The 12,441-nt window shown below is 36.7% G+C and overlaps 1 protein-coding gene across 1 annotated transcript; it reads left to right on the forward strand.

Annotated features, from left to right (window-relative positions):
• The first annotated feature begins 4,767 nt into the window (after positions 1–4,767).
• LOC122742138 (olfactory receptor 4K15) lies at positions 4,768–5,742 on the forward strand. Its single transcript, XM_043986179.1, has one exon. It carries the CDS (start codon positions 4,768–4,770, stop codon positions 5,740–5,742), a length of 975 nt encoding a protein of 324 aa, XP_043842114.1.
• Positions 5,743–12,441: the final 6,699 nt, after the last annotated feature.

Here is a 12,441-nt window from a genome sequence, read left to right on the forward strand (position 1 = left end):
ACAGCAAGTGTCAAGTGTCTGAGGTCAGATTTGAACTCAGGTCCTCCTGAATCCAGGGCCAGTGCTTTATCCACTTCACCACCTAGCTGCCCATTTTAAAAATAAAAATTTTCACCCTTTGCATTGAGCTGAGCTGAAATCTTTCTTTCTCTCTACAACTTTCACCCATTCTTCCTAATTCTAGCTTCTGGTGGCAAGCAAAGCAAGTCAAAACCTTCTTTCATATGATAATTTTTAAAAATAATTAAAGACAGCTGTCATGTGTACCCTTTTCCCCATTCTCCAAGTCTTCTCTTTCCTAATCTAAGTGTCCCCAGTTTCTTCAATTGATCCTCAAATGCCATAGTATTCATTTTTTTATCTTACTATCCTAGCTGTCAATCCTCTAGGTATGTTCTATTCTGTCAATATTCTTTCTGAAATGTGATGGCCAGAACTGAGCCAATTACTTATAATAGATTTGGTATAATCTCTTTCCTGGTTTTAGGCACTATAACTCTATTGAATAAAAGTTTTACAATATCTTAACTTTTGTTGTGTCATGTAACAGTTTTGACTCATAATGAACCTGCTGCTGAAAACCTTAGATCTTTTTTTTCCACAGGAAAAACAAAAACAAAAACAAACACTCCTTCCTCTTCTGTGGTTTTACCTGAATTTCAAGCAAGTTCTGATCTTCTAGGTCTGTTTGAATAAACAGTGATATTTGAAGAGTAAAAGAATGGTCCAATTAAAAAGTATTATTCCATCACCTTTCACCTCCATCTCCACCATAGCAAATGAAAGTTCAAAATTAGATAAAGAATAACATAGGCAGTGATTATGAACTGATAACATCAGTCTATTGTCCCAGAATCCTAGCTGAGAAGAACATTGCAAAGGCCATTAATGATAATAGAGAGGTTCTGGTAGAGTCTGGAAGATCAGGATTTGCCTGGGGAGGTCAGGCACTGGTGGGATAGCATTGTTCTCTACATAACTGAGAACAGCAGAAGCCCAATAAGCCTTTGAGGTGAGAGTTTGACTAAGATAGAGGAAATGGCATTGAAAAAGAAGGTTGGAGGGCATAAAAAAGTTCATTAACTTCATACTTTGTGATTGTGTAGATAGCCCCAAAAGACCAGGTTGTGATTTATTTTGAATTTTATTTGGTCAGACAGCTGAGGGAAAAAAATAATGAGGACATATTAAAGAAAGACAAAGAGATGTGTGCATGTGTCAGAGGGGAGGTGGGTGGACTGGAGAGGGAAGAAGCCAAGAGAGAAGATGATAAAGGAAGTGAAGGTATCTCTTAAACTTCTACAATAGCCATCTGTCTTTAATATTTAGGTAGTGAACTCAGGAAGGTTGTCAATTGCATCTTGAAGGAATACAGAGAACTTTGGCAGGGCAAAGCTCCATTTTGGGATTTTTCAATTAAGAGAAAGATATAGACCTGTTTGATATAATTTAAGATTTGGACTGCTCTAGTTGCAAAACACTCATGCCCACTCTATCATTGTCATAGAACTATGATACAAATGCTAAAGAAGCAAAAATAGCTTAATTTAAGTCCTTTCCCCCATGGCAGTTCTTCAGATACTTGAATACAGTTATATCTACCCTCAACTTCCCACATATTCTCTATTCCAGGCTAACCGCCATCAAGTCCTTTCCTAATTTTTTTACTATATGGATTCAAGTTCTCCTATCCTCTTCTGAAAATTCTCTAACTTGTGAATGTTGTTTTTCAAAAATGGCACTCAGAACTGGGACACAAAGCTCCAGATATTATCAGGAGCATAGTAGAAGGAGTATATATATCACTAATATTTTCCTACTTCTAGAATTTTAGGTCAAATACCTCCAGTATTTAATTTCTATTTTGTACTGTTATTGGTATGACTATTGTGGAAATGTATGTGAGTGTGTGTGTGTGTGTGTGTGTGTGAAGAACTATCATAGGTAAGAAAGATTTTTATTTGTTTTGCTTGACTCCAAAAGGTACAATTTGGAGGAATGAGTGAAAGCTAAAAAGGGACTGATTTCTGCTCAAGGTAAGGAAAAACTTCTTAAAAATGAGTACCATTTAAAAGGACTGTCTCTAGAGAAAGTAAATCTAGAGGTTTGTATGATAACTGTCATCCATCCAAGATCATAAACTCCTATAGGGCAAAATTCATATATTTTTTCTATATCACAATCATGCTATATTTTAGGTGTGTAACCAAAAACAAAATAATTTTTTGGTTATCATGTCCCAGTGTTGACTAATCTTGACTTTTCTGTCAACCAAAATGCCATGTGAACTGCTTTTTCATCTATCTACTATTTTTAGTTGAATTTTTGAGCCTAAGTGTAGGGCTTTGCATATAACTCTAAATTTTATCTTAATAGATATAGTCCATACTTAGATCTCCTTCCCCCCATTATCATTTAAAAAAATTATTTGGTCAACAACTATTTTGGTACCCTCTCCTACCTTTATGTCATGTGAAAATTTGATAAGTCCATAACTTTTTAGCTATAAGGCTAGAATAATACCACAATCTGAGATTAGTATACTATTTTTCAGAGCTAAAACTATGGATTCTAATAGCTGGAAGAAATGGAGTTGATAGGAGGATAGGAGGAGGCAAGTAGTTTGTGAAAGGTATAATGACTATACCTTTGTGTGGCCAAGGTTAGGATAATGAAAGATGTTATGGGGGTTGGAGAAGATGAAAAATAGGAAGCCAGGGTTGATAAGGAACGGTTTTAGGTAGAAAAGATTATGAACCTAGTACCCAATTTACTAGGGAGGAAGGAGAGCAACCTAATAGTTCATAGATGATAGAAACAAATATCTGGGCAGAAAGGAGAAAAAAATGGTGCAAAAGCAGGTAACATGTCAGGAATTAGGAAATGGAGGAGGCAAATCTTCTCAGGCACTTGGGAGAAACATGTTAAGGCCATTGAATTGTGTGTGTGTGTGTGTGTGTGTGTGTGTGTGTGTGTGTGTGTGTGAGGCATTTGGGGTTAAGTGACTTGTCCAAGGTCACACAGCTAGTGTCAAGTGTCTGAGGCTGGATTTGAACTCAGGTCCTCCTGACTCCAGGGCAGGTGCTTTATCCACTGTGCCACCTAGCTGCCCCCAAGGCCATTGAATTTTAAGAGGGGTGGTTGATAAGTTAGACAAGGAAGTGGGTAATTTGAGTGGCCATAATTGTGATGAGAAGAATGAAGCTTATTGCATAGGTAGAAAACATATTTTGGCATTTGGGATAAAGCCTCAGCTACTCCATTATAATTTGATCTATGGCATTTATCTGGAAAGAGGGATATTGTATTGGAAGATAGGCAATTTGAAGAGTAAAGTCACTAAATTGGGGGAGGTGGAATTCATAAAGGGATAAGTGAGTTGCATTATTGGGTATCAGAAGGGAATTGGATCATACTTCATGATGAGGTAGGACTCCAGTAGGTGGGTGATCTCAGAAGACAACTGGGCAGAGGAGCAGATTATTAGATATGAGAATATTATCATACAGGATTGTACAAGAGAAGGTTCAATGATACTTAGTTTTCTTACATTGCACCTTATTACCTTTACCCATTCATCCTTCAAGGCCAATTTACATTATCTTTTCCATGAAGTTTTCCTTGATTTTACCAGTTAGGAATGATCTTTCTTTTCTCAGAATTTTCATAGCACATGAATTCTCTTTTATATTTTGGATATTTGTTTAGTACTCTTATCTTCCTGACTACATTATAAATTCATTGAAGTTAGAAACCATATCTTTTTTCATTTTGAAAATCCTTCAGTTCATAGCAAAATATATTACACATTTAAGAAATGTGTGACAAAATGAAATTTCCTGAAAATTTATTTCATTTTGTCCAGTGGAATAAGTTCCAAAGGAATAAGATATTCCTTCACATGCAATACTATTGTGCCATAAGAAATGACAAACAGGATGGTTTCAGAAAAACCTGGGAAGACATATGAACTGATGCAAAATTAAGTGAGTAGCACCAGGAAAACACAGTACACCATAATAGCAATATTTTAAAGAGAATCAACTATGAAAGACAGCTACTCTGATCAAGACAATGATCCAAGACAATTCCAAAGGACCCATGATGAGACATACTATCCATCTCCATAGAGAGAACTGATGAACTATGAATGTAGACTGAAGCATACTTTTTAAGCTTACTTTATTTGTGTGTGTATGTGTGTGCATTTTCTTTTGCAACCTGGCTAATATGGAAATATGTTTTGCATTACTTCACATGTAAAATCTATACTATATTGATTGTTTTCTCAAAGGGTAGGGGAGGCATGGAGAGTGGGAGAAATTTTGTAATTCAAAATTTTAAAAATGAATGTTAAAATTTTGCATGTAATTGGGAAATATTTAAGGAACTAAAATGTATTTAATTTTTTTAAATATTCCTTTTACAAAAGATTAAAAGCTATCACAGTTAAATTGTGTAGCAAATTTCATAATCCTATCTTATTCTTGAAGAGGCTTTGTCGTTCTAATTGGGTCCTGTTTGTCCCAGCTGGCTTTGAACTCTCTTAGTTGCAAAATAAGATAACCCTTAGGGGTGGGTCAGTCTTCCTCAATAAGGCCATGAAAGGAATAAATGTCCTTTGTTTTCACAATTAGGAGAGCTTCAGCATTTCTCAGTAGTAAGAGAAATATTTTAAAGCTCTACCTCAACCCAGTTCCATTAATTGATCTCTGTTATTTTTCTTATTTCCAGATAACTGAAAAACATTTCTTTCAACTCAAGTCAATGAATGAAACAAATTACTCCCGAGTGTCTGAGTTCATCTTGCTGGGACTCTCTGATTCCCCCGAACTCCAACCTGTCTTCTTTGTTGTGTTTTCAGTGCTCTACATTGCTATTGTGATGGGAAACTTCCTCATCATCCTCACTGTGACTTCAGACCCTCGTCTTCACTCTCCCATGTACTTTTTACTTGCAAACCTATCTTTTATAGATGTCTGTGTGGCATCTTTCGCTACCCCTAAGATGATTGCAGACTTCCTTGTTAAACAAAAGACTATATCCTTTGAGGCTTGTCTAGCTCAGATCTTTTTTGTACACCTTTTCACTGGGAGTGAGATGGTACTTCTTGTGTCCATGGCCTATGATCGCTATGTTGCCATATGTAAACCTCTCCACTACATGACCATCATGAGTCGGCGTGTCTGTATCATTTTGGTCATCATCTCCTGGTGTGTTGGCTTCATACACACAACTAGCCAGCTGGCATTTACCGTCAACTTGCCCTTCTGTGGTCCCAACAAGGTGGACAGCTTTTTCTGTGACCTCCCTCTGGTGACCAAACTTGCTTGTATAGACACCTATGTTGTCAGCTTACTAATTGTTGCAGACAGTGGCTTTCTTTCCATGAGCTCCTTTCTCCTCCTGGTTGTTTCATATACAGTCATACTCATCACAGTACGCAATCGCTCTTCAGCTAGTATGGCAAAGGCACGTTCTACACTGACTGCCCATATCACTGTGGTCACACTGTTCTTTGGTCCATGCATCTTCATCTATGTGTGGCCCTTCAGTAGCTACTCAGTGGACAAAGTTCTTGCAGTGTTTTATACCATATTCACTCCCATATTAAACCCAGTTATTTATACTCTGAGGAACAAAGAAGTGAAGGCAGCCATGTCCAAATTGAAGGGCCGCTATCTAAAGTCTGGCCAAGTATCTGCTATAATAAGAAATGTCCTTTTCTTGGAACCCAAGTAACCCTTCCCCCCCACACACACAAATCTAACCCTTTCTAACCTATTGTCTCTATACCATGACCAAAGACCACTGTAACGTTAATGCCAAATTGAACTGCTTGTGTCAAAAGGCAAGAATAGAGAAATAGTTGTGAGACTTGTTCAAACAAGGTAGTGTGGTAATTACAAAACAAGACAGTGTAATGTAGTAGTAGTTATTTTCTTCCTGCTCTCTTGCATCTTCTTTTACATTTTCTAATGGAAAGTCAACTTTTACCATGGAGTCTATTTGAAAGGGAAATGAATTTATAAAACCTAAGTAGAAGGTACAATAGGTCTCCAGGAAGGCAATCTATATTAAAATGAGTATATGTAGCTATTAGGTAGATGCATGGCATAATGGGGGATGGTAACTTGAGGTCTAGATGATCTGGGTTCAAAAGGCAACATGATATAATGGGAAAATCCCTGTTTTTGACCATTACAAAGTTAAGGTTTGAGTACTGGATCTGCTATTTCCTAACTATCATATTGGGCAAGTCTCTTCATGTCTCTTGGTATCAATTTCCTCATATGCAAATGGACAACATTAAAGTAGATGATCTCCATCTTCCATCTCTAAATCCTATAGTCAAATTCCTGTTTCATCTTTACTATATATGAGCTGTCTAATTTAACCTCTGTGAATTTTGGCTTTATCATCTATAAAAAAGAGATAACACTACATTCTTCTGGGTGGCCTGAATGGGTTTGGACATACTTGACCACTTCCCTGAAATGCTACGTTGAGCACAGATATGCATGAAGAAGGAGACTAAAAAAAATAGAGGGGCAGCTAGGTGGCGCAGTGGATAGAGCACCGGCCCTGGATTCAGGAGTACCTGAGTTCAAATCTGGCCTCAGACACTTAACACTTACTAGCTGTGTGACCCTGGGCAAGTCACTTAACCCCAGTTGCCTCACTTAAAAAAAAAAAATGAGAGCATGCACATTTACACTTTCCTAAATTGCCCCCCTGCCTATTTCTGAACACATCAGTCTTCTACTGAAAAACAAAACAAAACAAAACTTTTATAGGCTAATCATTGTCTAAAGAATAAAATATAAACTACTTATCTTGGTATTCAAGGCCATTAGTAACCTGGCTGCAACTTACCTTTCCAGGTTCGTTTCTTACCATTCCCCTTCACAATTCTATAACATAATAACAGACCACTCTTTTTTATCTCTTATAATCTTGAGCTCTCTTGTTTCCTTGGTTCCTTGCTTTCTGCCTAGAGTGAGCCAGTGGTACAGTGGTATAGTGGATAGAGTATTGGGCTTGCAGTAAGAAAGTTAAGTTCAAATATGGTCTTAGATACTTCTTAGCTATTTGACTCTGGACAAGCCACTTAACCTCTGCCTGCCTCAGTCTCCTCAAATGGAAATTGGAGATGACAATAACAACTACCTCCCAGGGTTGTTGTGAGATATTTGTAAAGCACTTGGCAAATATTAAGTACTTAATACATGCTTGTCTGTTTTGATGCCCTTCCCCACATCACATCCACATGCTTGGAATTCCAGTCAAACATAAGCTCTGTGAAGTCAGGAATTGTTTTCATTTTTGTTTTTGTATCCCTACTACATAGACCTGGACCTAAAATTTTGTAGGCATTTAGTAAATATTGGTGATTTTAATGGAATTGAATTCTTCACTCCCCATTTCCATCACTTGAAATTCTTCTCTTTTTTCAAGGTCCAACTCCTGTGATATGTCTCCCATGAAGTCTGCTTTATTGTTTGAACTGAAATTGATTTCTCACTTTTTCATATTTTTTTTTATAAATTCAATATTACTTTTCCTCTCTCGCTCTCGCTCTCGCTCTCTTTTTTGGTGGGGCAATGAGGGGTAAGTGACTTGCCCAGGGTCATAAAGCTAGTAAGTGTCAAGTGTCTGAGGCCAGATTTTAACTAAGGTCCTCCTTAATCCAGGTGCAGTGCTTTATCCACTGTGCCACCTAGCTGCCCCCCCCTTTTCATATTTTACATAGTGCTCTATACACCTTTCTTTATAACTGTACATCCCATTCCCACTACTGCATCCATTAGATTGTAAGTGCCTTGAGGAAAGGACGTTGTGCCTTCTTTTGTACTTTTTGAGTTTTTATACCTAACACAATGGAAAGGATTCTGGCTTTTGAGTCAGTGGACCTGAATTAAAGTATCATATTTAATGTTTACTACCTGTGGGACTTTGAACAAATTATTAAATAGCTCAGGACCTTATTTTTCTCATCTATAAAATGAGGGATAGAAGGTATCTAAGGTCCTATCCAACCTCAGAGGTGTGTGCAAGAACCATAGAATCCTAAGATCTTTACACCTAGTAAGTACTTTATAAATGCTTGTTGAATTGAAATTAAAGACTTCTATTCCATAATTTAAAATAAGGAATAAAGTACAAATGCTGTGCCCCAATAAAGGAAAAATACTGGCTTAAAATGTTCATATTAAAGTACAAATCATAGCCTTTCTTGGAGTAGGTTATGATAAGTGAATGGTGGAAGAGGTGATGACTTAATAAAATGGGGGTGGGGGAATTAGACTAGAATGAAGGAAGCAGTATAGAAAGGAATCAGTGGGGAAAGAGAAGACAAACTTCATCGTCTTCATAGTTTAAACTAGGGCTAGCACTGATCTTGGAAGTTTTCAATGGCCAAAGTGCAGAGCTGAAATTAATTATGATAATTCAGTCATAGTATAAATATTCCCACTTTATCTGGATTGCTTTATTATTTTCTTTGGAGGCAATCAGGGTTAAGTGACTTGCCCAGATCACACAGCTAGTAACTGTCTTAGTCTGGATAGATTTGAAATTGGGTCCTCCTCACCCCTGAGGCAGTGCTCTAACCATTTTGCCACCCAGCTGCTTCTATTCAACCTATATTTATATAACATTATAAGGTTTACAAAGCAGTTTCCAAACAATAACATCAGGAGATGGAAAGTATAAGTATTATCCGCACTTTACCCAGTAGAGGATAGTTTAAAGAGGTTAGTTGGCTTATTCCCACTTGCTTGGCATTTTTGTATCCTCAGTTTGAACTCCTCACTCCTGACTCCAAACTTCAAGCTCTTTCATAACATCAACTCCCTTACTTTATTATATGTTGTTTATTTTATCAGTTTTGCTTTCCTAATTTTGCTATGTTTGTGTAGAGTTTTTGATGTATTCTCTGGGCATATATCACTTAACAGCTGATGGAGGCAGCCTCTAGGTGGCAGATGGGAGAAATTAAAGGAAGTTGAATAAAACATTTAAGGTAGATTAACCAGATGGAAAATTATAGATGATATTAATCTTTTTCTTATTATTTCCTGTATCCTTCCATGGTTGGTCACAAATGAGCAATTTTCCCATCATCCCAAACTTTCACTTTGATATAGGGCATGCCACAAAGCAGATCCCTGGTTATCAGCCATAATTTATCATGCCAATATCTTATACCATGTGAAGACACAATGGGGAAGAATAGAAACCCCTCTCCTTCCTTAGTTAAGGCCAGACATATTTCTTTCATCACCACTCTCATCCTTCACTCTCTTTGTCTCTTCCTCTCCTAAACCCTATTTAATAAATTCAGAACATTTTGAGGACTGTATGTAGCCAAAAAAGAAAAGATAATGATTCCTTTTGTGATACAAATGCCCATGTCTGAATCCCAAATTCCCCAAATGGCAACCTTCCAATAATGGGTCCTGGAACTGGAGAATTCCCTCAGCTATTCTCTGCTATCTTGGGTGTTAGAATTGTTGTTGCCACTATTAAAGCTGCCTCTTCAGCATGATCAAGGTTTTTGAAAGGCTGAAATTAGCAATTTTGTATCACTTAAAGGTAAGTTATTCTGAGATTTGTTTCACTAGATGACTAGTGAATAGATTGCATGAATTAATGAATGAAGTGAAGTGAAGTGAATGAGGGGAATGGGTTTCTTTAGAAGGTAATGGGCTACAATTCATTAATCACTAGTCAGGAATGTTGTAGAAGGCAAGCCCTGTTCTGGTCTAGGTTGGTCTAGATGGCACCTGAGTTCTCTTCTAATTCTGAGATTTTATGGATCCTGTGCTTCAAGTGACCTGGGAGTAAAAGAAAGCCGCTTTGAATAATTCCTACAACCCCTATTGGTTGTGTGACCCTAGAAAAGTAATTTAGCCACCTAGAGTCTCCTTTCCTCATCTGTACAATGGGACAATACCTATAGTACCTTCCATTTAATACTGTTAATAAGGGTCAAAGTAGATTATATAAAGACTTTTTAAACATTAAAGAACTAAATAAATGCAATCTATCATTATTGTAATCTTCCTATTGTAGGTTCATTTTAAAAATATAAATCTAATACTTTTAAAATTAAAAAAATTTAAAACCCTGTTTTTGTTTTGTTTTAGGCTATACCTGTTCTTCATTTATATTGAGAAGAGAGTTAGTTTAGAGGACCCCTGAAACCCTTCCCAATCTAAATGTCTTTGATTATTTTAATTGCTCTTAATTTCACAGAGTCTCAAAATTTCATAACTAGAAGGACCTTAGAGGTTCAACTTTTTAATTTTGTAATTTAGATAACTAAGATTCAAAAACCTTAATTAATATGTTTATGGTGATATGGGTAATAAATCACAAAGAGAGGAATTATTTTACACTTTTTTATTTCTTTAACACTTCAGATTGTCAAAAATTTAAATGACTTCATCACTGAGGTTAGCCCCTCCACCAACACAGATCAGAACTTCTCCACTCTTTAGTAGAAGATCTTCATGAAATCTTATTATCTAAAATCTTCACCTGCTGTCCAAAATTGGATTGCTCCAAACCTTTATAGGTTGATGCTTAGGTATTAGACACACAATCCATTACAGAAATTGTTCTTGAGAACTTTTTCAGCTTGGAGATACATGTCCAGCTGGTACAGACAAATTTGGAGAATCCAGATTAACCTCCATGCCATGAAGAGGGTATAAGGTAATCACCCTATCCCTCTGAGTTCTCAAATCTGTTTTTATTTAATTTTAAGATGACCTTTCTTCAGAATCCAGTGAAAAGATAAAGAAGAGAGACATGTTTTTTCCCTACTCTACACCACAAATTTACTCTTTGTTTTCACACATCTTCTTTCTTTCAATCTCAGGATGAAGTGATCTGCCTCTTCAAGTCTAATTCTTCCTGTTGTACCCCTAAGTCCATCTCATCCTACTCCTACTGTTTTATATTTTTATTCTCTCCCTCCTTACTTTCTCCTTCCCTGATGCCAACAAAGGTCTGAGTCTCCCCTTTCCTTGACCATGCTAATACCTAAAACTATGCCTCATATTTCATTCAGTGCTAAAATTCTAGAAAGAGATTGAACAATTTATATCAACACACTCACCACTCATTTCCAAACAATTTGGTCTTTATTCCCACTATTCTATGGGAAGAGCTCTTTCAAAAGTTGTTGATGACAACCTGACCTAATTACTGAATTTAGTGACCTTTTTTCTTCAATTTTGAACCTCTTCAACCTCTTTTCAGCAGCTAATACTACTGACCATCTCCTCCTTGATTCTTTCATTTTCCTTGTTTTCAGTGACACTGTTCTCTCCTCATTCTCTTTCTAGCTCTCTGACTGCCCCTTCTCTGTCTCCTTTGATGGATCTTCTTCCTACCTATCTTTAAATCTGTGCTTCATTCCCCAAGGTTCCATCTTCATTTCTCTTTTCTCCTCTCTACATTCTCTTAGATGGCAATCTTGATTCTCCTCAAAGTGTCAATTATCACTGCTATGAAGTTGCCTCTCAAATATAAAATGTTATTCTTATTCTTCCCTGGAATTCAACAAACAATTCCATAAATAATTTATTAAGTGCTCATTTACATGACACAGTGATAGGCACTGGAGATATTTAATTTAAAAAAATGAGAAATACTTTCATACTATATGTCCATTTTTCAAGAATGTGACCAGATATCTCTTCACATTTATATTCATATTTATATTTATATTCAGTGAGTCAGGGTGGCCATTCCTGATGACTGTAGGACCAACTAAAATATAATAGCTTTTTATAGTGCTTTAAGATTTGCCATGATCTTTGAAATATTATCTCATTTTATTGTCACAACAACCTCAGGAGGCAGGTGCTAATCTTATCCCCATTTGTAGATGAGGAAACTAAGAAACAAAGAATAACTAGTTGTACATGTCTGATTACTTGCATTTCATGTCCCTAGGATCAATTTGTCTAGTTAGTTCCATAGCTTGTCCCATTGATTTTTTCTGAACCCCATTCCTGGAATGACTTCTCTGTTTTCTACTACAGCATGGTGGAATGGGGGAAACGTGAGAATCCTTGTGTTCAAATATGACCTTTGGCACTTAATACTTGTGTGGCCTTGGGCAAGTCACTTAATATCCCTGGCCTTAACTTTCCTCATCTACAAAATGAGGGAGTTGAAACTGGGTATCTAGGGTTCCTTTTAGTTGTATATCTATGATTTTTTGGTCTCTTTCCCGATGACATATTCCTGAGATTCACATTCAGGAGAACATTAAGTTAAACTCAAGCTGGTCTTTTCTCTATGAAAGTACCCTACTGAAAGACATATCCATCTCCAAATCCAATGTGTCTCCAAAATGAATGGATTCATCATCTTTTTCCTAACTCAGATCTGGTCTCTTAATTTCCCAACTTGTGTTGTTAC

Source organism: Dromiciops gliroides, chromosome 2 (assembly GCF_019393635.1).
Source record: "Dromiciops gliroides isolate mDroGli1 chromosome 2, mDroGli1.pri, whole genome shotgun sequence".
In the NCBI taxonomy this organism is placed as follows: domain Eukaryota; kingdom Metazoa; phylum Chordata; class Mammalia; order Microbiotheria; family Microbiotheriidae; genus Dromiciops; species Dromiciops gliroides.

Coding starts and splice junctions, on each gene's coding strand:
- LOC122742138 (XM_043986179.1), top strand. CDS start 4,768: ATGAATGAAACAAATTACTCCCGAGTGTCTGAGTTCATCTTGCTGGGA.